The 18425-nt window shown below is 44.0% G+C and overlaps 1 protein-coding gene across 2 annotated transcripts in view; it reads left to right on the top strand.

Annotated features, from left to right (window-relative positions):
- The window catches only part of SLC9A6 (solute carrier family 9 member A6), a 51010-nt gene that overhangs the window by 20737 nt on the left and 11848 nt on the right, over window positions 1-18425 (top strand). Inside the window, exons 8-15 of one of the 2 annotated variants that reach the window (XM_088028634.1) lie at window positions 952-1057; window positions 1350-1438; window positions 4231-4344; window positions 8396-8507; window positions 9414-9567; window positions 13673-13762; window positions 14950-14980; window positions 17264-17343. In XM_088028634.1, coding sequence (XP_087884760.1) covers window positions 952-1057; window positions 1350-1438; window positions 4231-4344; window positions 8396-8507; window positions 9414-9567; window positions 13673-13762; window positions 14950-14980; window positions 17264-17343 — 776 coding nt within the window. The remainder of the gene's footprint in view (window positions 1-951; window positions 1058-1349; window positions 1439-4230; window positions 4345-8395; window positions 8508-9413; window positions 9568-13672; window positions 13763-14949; window positions 14981-17263; window positions 17344-18425) is intronic. The other variant, XM_028094108.2, reaches the window with a different exon arrangement.

The following is an 18425-nucleotide window of genomic DNA, read 5'->3' as shown; positions in this document are numbered from 1 at the left end:
AAAGAGCTTCCAGCTCTAAAACTTCTAAGATATTTTCATACAAAACAAATACTTTTGAGAGCCCCTGACTGGCTCAGTCAGTAGAGCGTGTGACTCTTGACCTCGGGGTTGTGAGTTCGAGCCCCACATTGGGTATAAAGATCACTTAAGATCTTTCAAGAAAATAAAAACGCAAATACTTTTTTTCAAGGATCTGTAAGTTTGCTCTCCTTCAGCCTAGTGCTGGAAGAGACTTGTCTTATGGCTCTTTACAGGTGAACTAAGGCACAAAGAGACAGTAAAAGGTTCTGAAGGAGGAGCCAGGACAAATCGTATCGCTGTCCCATTACAATGTCCTTGAGGGGAGGGAGTCTGTCTTGTTCATCTTTCTGCTGTGGTACACATTTGTGGAAGCAGATGCAGATTCCAGCCTGAGATTTGTCACAGGTCTGCATGGGCCCTTCCCCGGTTGACTAACAAATACTTTTTAGATTCGTATAAGTGAGTGACATGCCCCAGTTTCTTTATCGTGGAATGCTCTACATCACGGAGGTGCTAGGGGATCAAATAAACATGAAATCTCATGGAAATGTCATGTTCTTAGTAATTGTAAATTGCTATAATTAGGGAAGCTGTCTTGCTTTGGGTTGCAGATTAATAGAGGTGGCCTGTTGTGTGTCTGATCTGTTGCTTGCATCTCTGTCCTTTATGATGTGGTTCCTGGCAAGGCATGCGATACCCATAAAACAATTGACAAAACTGTGTGACTTCCTCATGGAAGCAAAGACTGCTGACTCCTCAGTACAACGCTCATTTTAAGAGGTCCTTCACTTTGGCGCTTCCTTATTCTGTGACTTGTGTGAGATTGGAGAACCCTTCTTGCCCTTTCATGGTTGTCTTGCCTCGACTATTATTCTTTGTAGTCTTACTTTGTGTATTACAAGATCTTGTTACCAACCTTGACAGTCTTACGTGACAAAGTTCACCAAATTACGGGAGTTCCAGCTGTTGGAGACAGGCTTGTTCTTCCTGATGTCCTGGAGTACCTTCCTCTTGGCTGAAGCATGGGGCTTCACAGGTAGGGTCCTTTCTCCTTTTGATCGTAAGCCTTCACAGGGAGTGACTTTGCCAGTCATTGTTTCTACACGGGGGCACATCCTCTAGCATTTGAACGTACTTGTTAGCATTGGGATTTATGCTGCCACTTTAGAATATAAGAAAGATGTTTAATGGAAGTGGTTCCTCTGAACAAAGTAAGTCACAACTGGAAATTTCAGCACTGAGCATATGATCTTCTGTAAAATACAAGCCTCAGTATGAAAGTTGGGAAGTCTCCTTTGATGTGAACTTGGAACTTGCTCTCTTTATAGGTGTGGTTGCAGTGTTGTTTTGCGGCATCACACAGGCCCATTATACATACAATAATCTGTCCACAGAGTCTCAGCATAGAACTAAACAGGTAAGAGAAGCTTTATAGTTTGTGAAGAAATGTTTCCTCCTTGGCAGCAAACCGAAGTCTTTCTTTACTGAAAAATCATCTTTAGTTGGTTCCAAACGATGTCTACTCATTTCAGCTCCTCTTCCTTTGACTCCAGAGAGAGATGGGATTGGCAGGTCGAAGGGTGGCCACACTGAGGGTAGAGATAGTTCAGCAGAATAGCTAGGGGCCATTATTATTGTGGTTCCAGTGATCAGTTGGCTTCCCTTCCTTGTTTTCCTGATCAAATCCCTTTTAAGAGGAATGTTTTGGAAGTTCACTCAGGTCTGACTAGAAGGACTGCTGGGTGATAGAAACAAGATTAATTTCTGATCTGACTGGCTCTACTGCTGGGTGACACAGAGAAGATTGACCTCCTTCGAGTGCCTCGCAGCTGCTCTGTCTCCAGGAATGTCAACTACACCAGTGGTTGCGTTTTATATGGTGCCAAACGATCAGGTGTGCAGGGTACCTGAAGGGAATTATAAAGGAAAGAGGCATAGCATTTCCTAGCTTCATGAGGCGTTTGGGACAAATGAATGAATAATATGTAATGTCTGGAATAGAAACAAATGAGTACTTGATTATGATTAGATGCTTTCAGTTTTGCCAAATGACTAGAACAGAGTGAGATTAGCCTTGGAAGGACTCCTGATAAAGCAGGAGCAAATGTCCTTATTCTTTTCTTCTTTCTTCTGGAGCCACAAATTTAGTATGTGACCTGATTAGACTTTTCTTCTCCCATGCATATACACTGAGGCTACAAATCCCTTTTACGAATTAATTTACTGCAGTAAGTGTAGAGAAGAAAATTAGCTGGGGTGTTTGGTATTTTTCTAGACGATGGAGTGGGGAATTAAAAAAAAAAAACAAACAAACAAGGTAGGCGTTTCCAGTCTTGTTGGTGATATGAAGCTTGAATAACATTAAAAAAAAAAAAAACCCCAGACTAATGGAACTTCTAGATTGTATGTTTCAAATGATATGTCATACAACAGGTCAGAGAAGCGGGGAAATGGTTTGAGGCTTGAGGAGGCTGGAAAACTGTCATTGAAGAAATGGTGTACCTAGAAAGATCGGAAGGATTCAGAAAAGCATAGAAAAAGGATAAGAAAAGAAGCCATAGGGGAAACAGTACTCGTAAAGGCAGGAACAAAAAAGTAGCTAGCATTAATGAATGGAAGGCCGCAAAGTGTGGCTCAGGGGTTGGCAGACAACGGCCAGACCTCCCTGTAAGGTCTGTGAGCTGGGGATGATGTTGACATTTCTAAATGGTTGGAAACAAAAGAAGATTTTTTGACACGGGAAAATTATATGAAATTCAGACTACAGTGTCCATTAGTAGTTTTATTGGCACACTGCCACACCCATTTTTTTTTTTAACATGTAGTCTCTGGCTGCTTTTGTGTTACATTGGTAAAACTGAGTGACTGTGACAGGGACCATGTGACCCACAGAGCCTCAAATATTTACTTTCTGTCTCTGATCCTTCACAGGAAAAGTTTGCCAACCCTTGGTGTTGTGGATTAAAGCAGAGAGTCTGTGTTGTTCCAAATCCTGGTTCCACTACTTGCTGGCTGTGTGACCAGGGGCAAGTTACATAACTTCTCTGTGCTTCAGTGTTGTCATCTTTAAAATGAGGATAATGATAGTACCTACCTCATGGAGTTGTGAGATTAAAATGAGATAAAGCTTGTAAAGTCCTTAGCATAATATCAGGCACATAATAAAAACCAGATAAAGCTTAGCTATTATCGTTAAACAAATAAGTATAATTATAGTATATTAAGTCATTTAAGGTAAATTAGATATATACTTATTTCCATTTTTAAGTCTCATTTTTCAAGAATGAGGCAAGCCCGGTTTAGAAAGGTTAACTTGCCCAAAGCCATGCAGCCAGCAAGTGGGAAAAGCAGGCTTGAAGCCAGAGCATTTTGACCCCTGGGCACGTGTTACTTCACCACCACCCTGTTTAGTGGCGCAGAGGGCGCATGTGCAAGAGCAGTGGTAGATAACTACGACAGACCGGGGGATGCTGGGTTACAGAGGGCCTGGGACTCATGCATTGGGGGGCAAGTCAAGTTGCAAGTGTCGGGTCCCTGCTGTGCCAGTAATCCTTGAGGGGCAGTGGTGTGAACGGGCGGGGCACGCAGGCAGCCTGGGCAGGGAGGAGCATGCGCAGGGCTATAACCCGCAAGCCCCTGCTCCCCGAACAAGGGCTGAGACCCACGTGAAAAGGGAAACCACACGACAAGGCGGTGATACGGAAGTTGTCATGAAGCATTTGATGCCAAGAGAAAAGAATCTGTACTGGATCTTCCAGCCTAGAAGAGGGAGGTGTCTTCAAAGTGGCGCATCCAGAGAGACTCACTGGGTGAGGGTGTAGGATGGGGGCAGCAGGATAGAGTGAGGGGCCCTTTGCAGTATTAGGGGTGGGGTGTGATGATAGCTTTAGACTAAGGTGGTGGCAGGGACAAGGAACATCCCCAAAGAAAACTTGACAAGGTTTGGAGGAGGAGGAGGAGGACAGTGACTGAACATGGGGATTGACAGAGGAAGTGATGGGGGGACGTGCGGGGGCAACATCTCTGGCTTTATCTGTGGGACTAGAAATGTCATCTCTACATTTGCTCCCCTCTGAAGCACCTGCTTTGGGGATATACATGAGCTTTACATACGTGGAGTGTCTGCTTCGTTATCTTAGCGATACTCATGTTTTCAAATGATGTAACTTAATGTATTTACTGGACTAACCTTTTAAAATTTCGTTTCAGTTGTTTGAGCTTCTCAATTTCTTGGCAGAGAATTTCATCTTCTCCTACATGGGACTGACACTGTTCACATTCCAGAACCATGTCTTTAACCCAACATTTGTAGTAGGCGCATTTGTATCCTTTATTATGTGTTCTATTTTGAAAAACTTCTTTTCAGTTGAGATTCGCCCGTGTCTTCTGGAGAGGTGGTTGATAAGAATACATTTAAGTATATGAAATTTTCCTCTGAGTAAAACAAAGAAGGATTGCAACTCTTTTTTCCTATTCCATTTATTCTGTTCTCTCTTCATTTTTGTTTACTGCACAAATAACACAGGTTGAGATGACAGAAAAAGGTCTCCGGCCATTCCATCAGTCCCCCAAAATAAAACTATTTGTCCTCTGTCACTGAAGGGAAGAGAGAGAGAGAGTAGACCCTGGGAAAGAGCTCTGCACCACGGGGCAGTAGTTGTAGGATGGTGAAGGGCTAAAGGAGGCTGCTTGCCTCTGCCTCTGTCTCTGGCTTTAAAAATCAGTCAAAATGGAGAAGCGGAGCGCATGAAAGAGCACACTCAGGAGTGCCAGCCTCGGGAGAAGGCAGGAGAAAATGGAATCTAACACATGTGGGGGGCGGCCGGCCTCCACCATTGTCCTGGGAGAGGACAGGGGATGGAAAGCTGCAGGTACACACCTGTAAGATGGAGTTCCTGTCTGATGGCTTCTAGTTTTATCTGTAAAGTAGGAGGTGAGGGCATCTGCTGAGAGGGCGGGAGGAGCAGGGGGCCTATCAGTTATCTATTGTATAACAGAGTACCCTAAACTGTAGCAGCTTAAAACAACAAACAGATCACCTCACACAGTCTCTGAGGGTCAGGAATCCAGGGACAGCTTAGCTGGCTTCTGGCACCTCTCCTGAGGTTGCAGTCAGGCTCTGGACTGGGGCTATGCTCTTTCAGGACTTGACCGAGGCTTGGAGGATCCTCCCCAAGCTCACTCACATGGCTGCTAGCCAGAGGCCTTTCTCCAGGGGACCTCTCCATGGGCAGCTCACAGCACAACTTCCCCCAGAGGGAGCGAGCTGAGAGAGCAGAGCACTAAAGATGGAAGCCGAAGTGCCTTTTATGACCTAATCTTGGAAATGACCATCATCCCTTCCACCACATTGACTGTTGGCCCCTGGTACTTAGTGTGAGCAGGGACTACATGAAGGTGTGACTACTAGGAGGCAGGGATCGTTGGGGACCATCTTGAAGACTGGCTTCCACAGGCGATAGGAATTTTGAGGAGAAGGTTGGGAAACAGACGTAGAGAGTGTGGGCGAGCGAGTGAGTGAGTTGACCAAAGAAATGCAGTCGGATTGCTGAGCAGTATTAAGGATGCATGTGAGTTTGAGGAATAGGTACAAACAGTAGAATCAGTCTACTTTGTCCAGGAGTACTACTTGGCTGGAAGCATGGAGAAGAGAGATGGGTCCTTCGAGGTTTGGGGTTTAGTCAAGTGAGTGCAGTGAAAACCCAGAGAGGGGCACATGAGTATAGGGTACCAGGAGGAGTGTTGCTAAGATGTGGCTGAGAAAGGAAGTGAAGAAGGGAGCAGACTGGTTGTTTGAGGAAAGAGTTGAGGGCTCTTTGGATGGGAGGTCCCAGAGAGGGGAAGGTGGGGGAGCCAACCAAGGGGGATAGATAAACGTGAGACATGGAAGCAGAGAGTGTGGTTAGAGAGGGGGAGGTTTGAGTTAGTGGTTTCCAAAAGAAATATTTTTAAAAACTACTTCAGAATGAAGTTTCTGCCAAAGAGATTACCAGGAATATTTTAAAAATTAAAACTCTAAATAGAATCTCTTTTAGAAAATAAGGTATTACTGAAATGCCATTCTGTTGTGTTTTAGTCTTCTGGGAATGAACTTCAGGCAAAAAAGAGAAAACCCTTTTAATAAGAGAAGAACTCCAGCTGGAAGACTCCCATGAGATCAGTCCCTTCATATCCTGCTAGTCTTTGAGAAACTTGAGCAGTCACCTGGCGTGGTCTACTATACTTATCCAGAAATGAGGCCAAATATTCTCTATACATTTCTGAGTCTGTGAGGGATTCAGGTTCCTCAGTGCAAGAGCCTACCGTGAAAATTGACTTACCAGGAGAGAGTTGTCCTCTTGCTGTAGTTAGGATATAGGCTTGACGTGACGTGACAATGACCCAAATTAACCAAGGCTTAAACAAGGTAGAAGTTTCTTTCTTTCTCATGTCAAAGTCTGAACTGTTGTGGCAGCTCTGCTCCACAATCATCAGGGACCCAAGCCGCCTTCTTGCACCCATCCCTCAGGAGTTGCCCTTATTCTTAGGGGCCAGCAAGGCTCACCCCTCTGTCTGCCACTTCCCTTTAAGGGCATGACCCAGAATAGGCACACATCACTTCCAGTTAACATCCATTGGGTTACACGTGCAAGAGAAGCTGGGAATTCTGTTCTTCATCTAGGTGACTATGTATGCCGATGAAAATTGGAGGTGAGAGTGAGGGAGGGCCCACCGCTAGAGAGGAAGGGAAGGGTGGATATTGAGGATGTAACTAGCAGTCACTGCCACATTGGCCCGTGTGTTTTGTTGTTATTTTCTTATTTTTTTAGGGAAGCACCATTTTTAATAACTTTTGCATTCTCGAGTAGTTTTAGATTTACAGAAAAGTTATGAAAATACTACAGAAAGTTCTCCTGTACCCCACACCCAGGTTCCCCTGTTGTTAACATCTCACACGAGCATGGCACACTTGCCACAATTAATGAACCAGTACGGACACATTATCATTACCTGAAGCTCATACTTCATGCAGATTCTCAGTTTTTCCCTAAAGGCCTTTTTCTAGTCTAAAATCCCATCCAGGATGCCACATTTCATTTAGTTGTCATGCCTCTTTAGGTTCCAGTTGACTGTGACAATTTCACAGACTTCTTTTTGATGGCCCTTGATAGTTTTGAGGGGCTCCTGGTCAGGTACTTTGCAGAATATATCACAGCTAGAATTCCTGATGTGTTCCCCATGATTAGACCGGGCTTGTGCACTATTCCCAAATAAGACACAGAAGTAAGGTGCCATTCTCATCACATCATGTCAAGGGTACATACTTATTAACATGTGAATGATGTTGTTATTAGCCTTAATCACTTGACTGAGATAGTGTTTGTCAGGTTGCTCCACTGTAAAGTCATTGATTTTTTTTTTTTCCCTTTCTATATTGTACCACTTGGAAGGGAGTCACCATACGCAGCAGGGAGTTAGGTTCTTAAGGACAGAGTATCTATAAAATTATTGGGAATTCTTTGCATGGGGGATTTATCTATTGTCCATTTTTATTGTCATTTATATCAGTATGGACTCATTGATATTTATTTTATACTTTGGGTTATAACACATTACTACTTTTTAAAATCTTGTTGCCCAAACTGTTCCAGCTTTGGCCATCAGGAGCTCTTTCAGTGGGTACTTTGTCCCTTTAGCACACTCCCATCACTATGTGTTTTGAATTTTTTTTAAGCACTTCCTTACTTTCTATGGAAGATGCTTCAATGCTCATCTTGTGTATTTTCTGCTCCAGCCTCAGATCAGCCATTTTTCCAAGGATCCCAGGTTCTTTTTATTGGGGAACGGTATTAGAAACCAAGATCTGGGCTGTAAGTGTGTTCAGTGTTATTGGGTTGTCCTGGCTTCTAGGCACTCTCAGCTGACACAGGGAGGAAACATGTATGTATATACTAGCTCCTGTATGTACATATACCTATACATATATATGTAATCATCCGTATCTCTATTAAGCTAAGCATAAGTTCATACTGATGTCTCTACTGCTAATCCATTACCACATGCATCATCCTGCCCTCCTCTTCTTGATGACCTGTGAACTCCCATTCCAGTAGTGAGAAACGTGGCTCCCACTGTCCACCATCCCACTCCCTTAAGTGTTCCATTCCAGCATACATAGGGGCATCAGAATTGTTAACCAGTACTCCCATGGGAAACAACTTGACCAACAAGCCCATGATGCTTATGTGCAGTTCTTTGTGCCTTTAGTCTTACAGACTCTGTCCACTTCTCCAAAGTTACTGAAGCTTCTGAAGATAGTCTTTCACCGTCTTGAGTGTGTAGTCTAGATAATATTAATAGTGAAATGAAATTAACCTTAACCTATTAATTTTAGATTGCTATTTTCTTGGGAAGAGCTGCTAATATTTACCCCTTGTCCCTCTTACTTAATTTGGGTAGAAGAAGTAAGATTGGATCAAATTTTCAGCACATGATGATGTTTGCTGGTAAGTTGTAACTTTCCCTCTCTTGGCCCACTCCACGAAACCACTCACAACACATATGCTAGCTTGATTTTAAACAGAAATGATGTGCTAGTAATATAAGAGTCCCTTAAACATTGAAGTTGCAACCTCCAATAGAAAATTCTTTTTATAGTGTCCCATTCCCTTCTGTGGAAATTTTCTGGTTTCAAATTCCTGGTTCAGAAATCTGTCACATGTAGTAAAGAAGATAAAGATGTATATATTTTCACACAGAAACCTGTATGTGAGCATTTATGGCAGTTGCAGTCATAATTGCCAAAACCTGGAAACAGCCCAGTGGGTGAACAAATAGGCAAGCTGTAAGACGTCCATGAGGCCGTGGGGTGCTCCTTAGCACTAAAACGCACAACTGGGGATACACTCAACAACATGGATGCGCCTCAGAGGCATTGCGCTGAGTGAAAGAAGCCAGTCTCAAAGGGTTACATTCTCAAAAGGACAAAAGCACAGTGATGGAGAACAGCTCAGGGGTTTGGCAGAGTGACAGAAAGGTGGGGCTGGAAAGATGTAGTACCAAGGAATTTGGTGAGGGGGTTGGCGGGGGTGGTGACACTGTTCTGTGTCTTGGTTGTGCTAGTGGGCCCACGCCTCTATGCATTGTCAAAACTCGTGGGACTGTACGCCCAAAAAGAGTGGATGTTACTGGGTATACGTTTAAAAATAAAATTTAAAATATTGTTAAAAGGTCAGAGCATGTCAGGATCCTCTACCAATTCTCTGTATCTGTATATACTTTTGTACGTTAATACATGTTATATATTTGTTCACATGCTTCTATGTTCTTAGAATGTGCCTTATTTCTCTGAATTTCTGAAGCTAGCATTGGTAAGGAGTTATGGAAGAAATGCCTCTTTCATTCCATTGCAGGCCTCCGTGGCGCGATGGCATTTGCCTTGGCCATTCGAGATACTGCCACTTACGCACGGCAAATGATGTTCAGTACCACACTTCTGATTGTGTTTTTTACCGTGTGGGTATTTGGTGGTGGCACCACTGCCATGCTCTCATGCTTGCATATAAGGTAGGTAGTGCCTGGGAACCTCATTTTACTATTAAGCTCTAATTTAGGGTTTTCTTTTTCAATTATGAGAAAAGTTTAAGCTTTGACAAATGTATAATGTTTTATTTTTTCCTTTTAAAAATTATGTAACCTGTAGTACAGAGAAAATGGGAAATGTGCAAAGGAAAGTTAAAAACCATTGTTTACACTTTGAGGGATGTCCTTCTAGATCTCTTGCTATGCATTATATGTATTTTTAACAAAAAGGGGCAACACTGCAGGTGATCTTGTAAGGCAGTTTGTAAATGTAATACAGCATGGACATTTATGTTAGGAAATATATTTACATCAGAACTTCATGGCTGCATACACCATAATTTATTTAACCAAATCCCTATCTTTGGACTTTTGCATCGTTTCTAGGATTTTTCTGTTAACCATTACCATTTGAGGATTTTGCTATTAAGTGTTACCATTAACAGCGTGAACATTCATAAACGCACACACCACTGTGCACTTGTTTGATTATTTCCTTAGGATCCATTCCTAGGAGTGGCATTGCTTGGTCAAAGGATATGCATATATTTAAGGCTTTTGATCCATATCACCCAATCAGACCGAAAATGTTTCTTCTCATCTGCAGCATATGAAACAGTCCGGTTTATCTCAACCCTAATCAGTACTAGACATTATCTTTCTTTCTCAACTTTATGATCAGCACTGTCTGTGACCTGACAATCTGAGGCCAAAATTGCAAGGTCTTAGTGTTAAATGCATACTAGTTAATGTATTCAATTGGAAAGCTCCCTGTCTCTCAGGAGTGCTGCATTGTTTCCATGGATACAGCAGCCTGTGTTGCTAAAGCTTTTGTAGATTTTAGTTCTGTGTTTGGCTGAAACTTCATAGACCTTCTGCTGAGCCTCTAGAATGTGTAGGGTTCATTAGAGAAAACAGTATTTCACATTTTATAGAATCTGTTCTCCGTTTTTTCCATTCTATTATGCCTTTCTCTTAAACGTTCTAGAGACCAGCCGGCCCTAAATCACACTTTGAATGTTGTTGTTATTGTCTTGATTTCTTTTTACTTTTCAAACTCCTTTCTTACCATTTCTGTGCTATTATTGCGTATAATTGAAAATAATGTTCTTCTAATCCTGATCATGACTTCAGGGAGGACCTGGCATTTGTTGAGCACCTACTATGTGCTGGGCATCGTGCTAAGTACATTTCACGTATTTATCTAATCACAATAGCTCCATTTTACAAGTGAGGAAGTAGTGGCTCCAAAAGTTTCTAAGTTGTTCAAGGTCATACAGAGAATTAAGTCTCAGACAGAGGACCCTCCAGTCTCACCTCATTTCTCGTAGACCATACTGCATCAAGAAATGAGGGTGTTCACTTTTGGAAGGATTAAACTCCTTTCTTGCCTTAAGAGCTTGTAAATGACGATTCTTCCTTATTCTGAGAAGAACAAAATTAAATATAAGATAATTTATGAAAAATAATGCTCTTCAGTAGTCTCAGCTTTTCCATGGACTCAGTTCTCTTTCCTGACGACCCTCCACACAAAATACCCATGCCTCCCACCCCCCTAAAAAAAAAAAAAAAAAAAAAACCCACCTAGAGTTGAATCCACCTCACCAGATTTGCAAGCCGTTTGGCCCCATCTTGCCTGTCCTGGAGCATAGTTTGGCACTTAATTATATGCATTGCCTTACAATCTTAGGTTAGTTCTTATTGTGGTTGTTTGGCGGGTTTTTTGGCCTCTTTGTGAGCAGAGGATGGATTTTAAGTTTCCTTTCCCTCCCCCCGGATTTGTCTAGTACAGTTTTGGAGATGCTGAGAAGTCCTTAAAGTTTAAGACTCGGGCAGACTGAGATTTGACTTTGAGTTCTTGCTCCTTCATTCTCCAATTCTGTGGGCTTGGGCAAGTTCTTGACTCTTTTTACGCCTCAGGTTCCTCATTTGTAACGTGTGTGATAATACCTGCCTCCTTGAGGGTTGCTGGAAGGATTCAGTGAGCTAATGTCTGTAGAGCTCTTAGCACAGCATTTCCAGTGTGCCTTTTTATTCATTCATTTGATTAATACCAATTGATCGCCAACCATGTGCCAGGCACTGTTTTAGGCTCTAACTTAGTGGTTCTCAATGGAGGGGTGCAATTTGGCAATGTCTGGAGACATTTTTGATTGTCACTAAGAGAGGAGGCTGCTCCTGGCATCTAGTTGGCAGAGGCCAAGGATGCCTCTAAACATCCTGTGGGGCATAGAGCAGCACTCCCACAACAAAGAATTGTCTGGACCAAAATATCAGTAATGCAAAGGTTAAAAGACCCTGCTCTGGAGGGATACAGTGCTAGCAGTAAGATAGAAAAGGTCCCTGGTCTCATGAAGTCTACACTTTAGTGGGAGAACACAGACAATAAGCTAGTAAACAAAGAGATGAAGGAAACAATTTAGATGATATTAAGTGCTGTGATGACAAACACAGTATGGGATAGTGACTGGGGATAGAGTGAATTTTATACGCAGAGGTCAGGTGAGGTCTCTCCGAGGTTCCTTTGGAGCTCAGTCCACTTGAATGACAAGAGATTGTGAGTTAAACAGTGAGCAGGAACAAGAGTGGCCCAGCAGTAGGGAAAAGAAGTGCAAAGGCCCTGAGGCAAGAGCAAACTTTGCCTGTTTAATGAACAGAAATAAAGCCCACATGGCTGGAATATTAGTGAATGAAGGGTAGGTGGGAGCTGAGGTGGGCAAGATCCTACAGGGGCAGGGGTTGGCAAATGTGTCCTGTAAAGGGCCAGATAGTTAATATTCTAGGCTTTGCCGGCCATATGGTCTCTGTCTCAGCTGCTCAACTCTAGCGTGAAAGCAGCCATAGACAATGCGTAAATCAGTTGGCCTGGCTGTATTCCAGCAAAACAGGAGGCATACGGGATGGGGCCCTGCCATCCAGTTTAGGGAGCCCTGCTCTCTGGCCTTGTAGGATGTGGTGAGGAGTTCAGATTTTAAAATCTTGTAGGATTTTAAAGCAAGGGGGCGACACGATCTGTTTGACCGTGTGACAGGATGGCTCCAGCTGTTGTGCAGACAAAGGATCCTCAGTGAGCGAGAGCCAACCAGTGAGCTCTTCCTGTGTCCTTTCACGTAGTTTGTGACAGTGACACTTGGCTCCCTGTCATTTCCCGCACAGACTTGGCACTTCTTGGTCTCCGAGCCTTTGCTCATGCTGTTTCCTCTGCCTGGGCTTCTCCTTCGCCCCCCAGGAACTAGCACAGCTCAGAGGCCTCCTCCCTTTGCCCTGTTCTGTGGGACCCCCTCTTCCCTTGGCTGAACGTGGGCATGCCTGTTACAGCGCCCCTCTCGGCCAGCCTCGGAGGGATAGCAGCGTCAGAAGAGCTACTGTGTGGTGAGAGTGAGATGAGGCATCAGGCACTTGAAAAATCTTTAGGTACATTTTCTCATTTAATCCTTGCATCAACTCTGGTGGATATGGTGCCCATTTCCCAGGTGTAAAATTGGGGTTCATCGGGCTGCATAGCCTAAGCTCACCCAGCTAGAAAGGAGCTGAGGCCAGATGGGAGCCCAGCCCTCCCCAGTTGCAAAGCCTTTGGGGATTGCACTCTAGTTGTGTCTGTGCTCCCCACTAGTCTGTGAGCTCCTTGAGGGCAGGCGCTGTGTCTCATTCATGTCTATGCCCTGTGCCTAGCACAGTGCCTGGCAGATAATAAATGCTCTATAAATGTTTATTACACTGAACTGGCTTCCAGTAACGTTCCATCTGAGTATTACAAATGTGCTATCCCCAAGACCACTAGATGTCACTTTAGATGCACAAATGTGTCTAGAGTTTAATATGGCTAAGAAGGCATTAAACAGCTTCTGGCCATTTAACAAAGACGAGACGAGCCTGTCTTTGAATTATGAATCTGGTCATGGCCATCTGTTTTCAAGTACTTGACCATGATTCACTCGCCTTCCGGATGAGGTCTTGCATCATTTTCCTCCCTTTCGTGTATTCATATTCTGGGATGCTACTGCTACAGCTTCTCACGCTGCTATTTTTTCTGTGTTGTCTGTAGTAGTGACCTTAATCGATAAACATTTGAGCACCTATTGTGTATCAGGTACTGTGCTAGACTCTGGGGCTACAGAGATGAATTGAGACATGGCCTTTACCCTCAAGGAGCTCGCAGTCTATTTGGGGAGACTGACAGGTAAATAATTATACTCTACTGCGCTAAGTATTATAATAGAGTAATCTAGAAAGTGCTGTAGGACAGAGGAAAGAATGGTTCCACCTGCAGGGGTCATAGAATGGTTCCTTTGGAACTTGCCGAAAGAGCAGGAAAAACATGAGGGACAGTGCATTTCAGATAGAGGGCAAAGGCATGGAGGCTTGGGAGAGGACAGGTCTGGGGAGAGGAGTAGGCGGGGGTGGCTAACATAGGGTGTATAGAAGAGAACGAGAGGAAATGAGGGTGGAAAGGTAGGTTGGAGTGGCAGGGGTCACTAGTCTGTAGAGAGTCTTCAGTGCCGCCCAGAGGGCTTTAGACTTGACCCTCTGGGTTATAAGCCACTCTCAGAGTCTTCTGCCAAGGGAACGACCCTGTGAGTTCTGTGCTTTAGACAGCGAACTCTAGGGGACAGCCTGGCAGCCGGACAACTTTACAGCCAATTGCAACAGACCTCCTGAGTCACAATGAGGCCTGAGCTTGAGCTGTTGGAATGGAAAGGAGAGAAGATGGAAGAAACCATGTAGGGAAAGAACGAACAGAGTTGGTGGGTGCCGGTGTTGAGAGAGAGGAGGCAAAGAGAGCTTCCTAATGAAGCTGTTCCCTGGGCTACGGAAAGCAGGAATTTTAAGCAGATAAAAGATAATTATGAAGAAGCCAGGCTAGTATCTGTCCATTAGGCTGTGAAAACAACAGTAACCGGGCCCTCTCTTCAGTCATCATAACAGAACGTTGCCATGAGAGCCGAGAGGCCCGCAGACACGCAGCTCCCTCCTGGAACTGCGCCGCGCCGGCCTTGTGTTCGACACTACCCGGTGGTTCCTATTCCGCAACTAGGGCAGCTCTCCTCCCCCCGCCCCCCCCCCCCCCCCCCCCCCCGCTTCTAGTGCCCTGCCATTCAGGGAAGAGAATGTTATTTTTCCGAAACTGGTAAGTGGGATTGCAGGAAGAGACTCCCTAGTAGACCCTGCCTGCCTCAGGATCCAAGCTGTTGCTAAGGAAAGTGGCAGGAGCCAAAAGTCTACATCAACAACCAGAGAGAAGCAAGAAAAATATTCACCATTCCATAGCTTGTGTGTTGGGGAAAGTAGCAGCCTGACAAGGCACGTATGGGAATAGACCTTGTTTTGGTCTCAAGATCTCATTTGCCTTTTGTGTTTCTCCTTTAGGGTTGGTGTTGATTCCGACCAAGAACACTTGGTAAATATGCATTTGTGTTGTCTAGCATTCCTGTCGAACGTGCAGCCGTTCGGAAAGAAAATGGCCTACCGTAGACTTCCTGCCGCTATTATTTAGATCCCGTCCTGTTTGTACCAGCTTTTAACTGACACCGTCCCTGGCTTTTCTCACTGCTTGATAGAGACAAAACCAAATTTTAGACAACATGTGGTTATCAGGGGTGACAGCTCTCCTATCTGTGGGCCAACCCGGGCTTTGGCCAGGGTGGGGAACAGTCCCGTAAGCGCTCCTGGGTTTTCAAGTGACGGCTCTGGCACACGGAGCTTTTTTCCACTCCGGTTTGCGCATGAAGGCTTGTCTCTGATGTCAGCCCCACTCCAGCTGCTCTTCCTGTGTAACTTTCAAATTGGATGACCAGCAGCTGCCCTTGAGAACCGCCCAGAAGCTTTGCAGTCCTCAACCAGTCTTCCCTGGCTGTTCAGGAGAATGTACTTTCTTGTCCCATGCCTCTACCTTGCCCACGTCTCCTTGCTTAATTCCAGGTGTCCTTTTCTCATTGGTTCCTCTGAACCTGAGCCTGGTAGGTGCCTTCTCTAAACTGGCCACCCTTTTCTGGTGTTTTTCCATCTGCTTTTTAATGCTTTCTGAGCACCACTGAATACATGACTCCATCCTAGACATTAGATGAGAAATCACAGAAATTATGTCTTTAAAGATGGAAAGCCTCTCTTCCAAAACACATTCTTTTTCTTGTCTGAAACAAGCCACAGTCTATTTGTCTTCAGGGTGTGGTTCCAAAAAAAAAAAAAAAAATTTCTCAGATTCGTTTCCTAAATGCTGATTTTGTTAGCTGTTGAGTGATGAGTGTGTATGTAATATAGTCAGTACTTGCCTCTTTTGTGGTCAGAACCGGACTAGTATAGTTTCATGGGCTTGAAATACTTGTGCAAACCAGGCTGGATAAATCCCCATGATGCCGAGCTGCTGGGGTAGTTTCTATGTTTCTAAGTAGTTCCTCAAGGCTCCACCCCATGTCCAAATAAGAATCGAGTATCATATGATTCACCAGACAAATGCTTGGTCATGAGCCACGTAAGTCTCCACCTGCTATGTCACCTCTGTCACCACAGGGGAGAAATGGGAATGGCGAAAGAAAGCCAGGTAGGTGAGTAGCAGCAGTGAGATACAGAAAAAAATGCCACTTTTCCCTTGCCCTCAAAACCATATGGGTGTCTTGCTTTGTTACATTGTGTAGTCAATAGTTCAAGTGTCCACTGGGAAGCAGAGAGGAACATGATAGTAAGTATGGAGTATGTGGGCGTTAGGTGTATAGGTGTTTATGTGGTGAAGGGATCGTGAGATTTATAGACCCACTGCTCTTCAAAACGCAGAGACGTACAAACCTTTGTGTACCAGTGTGAAAGGAAGTACAGGTGTTTTTCAGCTCTTGTAAGCCGGTACAGTGTTCTCAAACATTCTTATTTTGTGTATGTTTTGATACATGTTGAGAGGAAGGCTTATTTATTTATTTTGAAGATCAGGAAGGACAGGAAAGAACCAAAACCCAGAATCTGAACTCTTTGTTCTTCAGAAAGCCTGGGACCGTGCATGGAACATCCATGCTAGAAAGGGCCTTTGAGATTCTTTACCCCTCGCCCTGTGTACACGAAGAAATCCAGGCTCAGAGAGGGGAAGGGACTTGTCCAACTAGTTCGTGTCAGAGCTGAGATGAACCAGATCACCGAACTGCCCCACTGCTGACTGTACCACATTACAAATAAGGACCCAGTTTGGTTTTGGAAGCTATTTTAGAAGGGGCCCGCTTGCTATGTTAGTTTTCCCTTCTAGCCTCTCAGGCTTACCATGGAATTTTTCTGCTTGCTTTCATTTTGCTAGTGGTCTAAGAACATAGTAGCATCTTTGCAAAAGCCAGTTACTTTTGGGACCCATAGCAACTCCCAAAGATAGGGATGTCGATGTGATGTTTTCTACTTAAGATGCAATTCACATTGTGGGTGTAAGTCTTGCAGATTTAAGGGCAAATTATCCCACATTGATTTTTTTTTAAATGACAGTAGACCCATAAATCAGCAGGCAGCCCGAGTAATAGAGGTGTTTAGAAAAACATTTCAATTTAGTATTCCAGAGCTGCAAAATACAAGCTATTAAATTTCTAATGTTACCCATGATAGAGGGTATCTTGTATGAAGTAGGCTATATTTCCAAGTCTGCAAAGAAATGATTCTAAATAAATGTGTTTTTTATCTTGGTGTATGTATTGATTTCTTTATTATCTGTTTGCAGGGTATTCCTGAAAATGAGAGAAGAACCACCAAAGCAGAGAGTGCCTGGCTTTTCCGGATATGGTACAACTTTGACCATAAGTATCCTTAACTGAGGGGAAAAAATGGTCGTGTGAACAAGGCCAGTTACAATTTAATGGAATGGCTGTTTTGATTTTTCCCTTCCTGAAGTGGAATACAAAACCTACCTCTGGTCTTCCCTTTCCCCTCCAGTGTGGTGGACGGAGAAGGTTATTAAAGACAATCCACACAAATGAATTCCCCTGAAAACCCAGGACGCCAGCAGGGAGCGGTTCGTATAGAAGGTGGCTGTGTGATGGGCCTCCGGAGCCCTTATGGTAGACTTTCTTCCCTCTCTTGGCCTATTTATTGAGCAATCGTCGTCTTTTACCTAATTTAGTGAATCTTGCAGAAGGTTTTTGCCGGTTCTTGTCAGTGCACCTGCTAGGATAAAAGAGGAAATGCTGCCTCAGGGAAAAGCGTGAGTGTGAGGTGAAAACAGAGTCATGTTAGATCCCACAGTAGCCAGTGGCGGGCCTGCTTTCCCTGACCTGTCAGGAGACTGGAAGATTTGCCTCTCCACTCAGGGTGCCAGTGTTTCATTGTTTACCAAATCTCTGTCCTCTATAGTAACTGTCTTCTTCATAATGCTACGTTGGGTTGTGTTACGTTGTATGACCTGTTTAAGTCATGCCTTTCAGAAAACATTTTATCCCTTACTATTTACTAAAATCAATTTCTTGGGGGCACTTGGGTGGCTCAGTCAGTTAAGCATCAGCCTTCAGCTCAGGTCATGGTCCCAGGGTCCTGGGATCGAGCCCCACATTGTGCTCCCTGCTCAGCGGGGAACCTGCTTCTCCCTCTCCCTCTGCCCCTGCTTGTGCGTGCTCTCTTGTGCTCTCTCTCTCTCTGTCAAATAAATAAATGAAATCTTTAAAAAATCATCTTATTTGAAAATTGAACTGGGAAAAGGGACCATGCAGTTCTTTCAGGCTGAGGCTTATTAGTAAATGAATCAAAACCCGGTTTGTGTTCCACCAAAGCCAATTTGGGACAACCAGGTAAAAAATGTTTCCCTTGCTTTTGACTTGCTGATGAAAGCCTTATATATTTAAGAAAAATGCACTTGGCTCTTATCATTAGAAGCTACTACTTACTATATT

This window comes from Eumetopias jubatus, unplaced genomic scaffold (genome assembly GCF_037043125.1).
Source record: "Eumetopias jubatus isolate StellerSeaLion01/CBP00866 unplaced genomic scaffold, mEumJub1_p1.0 scaffold_11, whole genome shotgun sequence".
Taxonomy (NCBI): Eukaryota; Metazoa; Chordata; class Mammalia; order Carnivora; family Otariidae; genus Eumetopias; species Eumetopias jubatus.
Note: the sequence above shows the minus strand (reverse complement) of the source record. Positions and strands in the feature narration are given on the sequence as shown.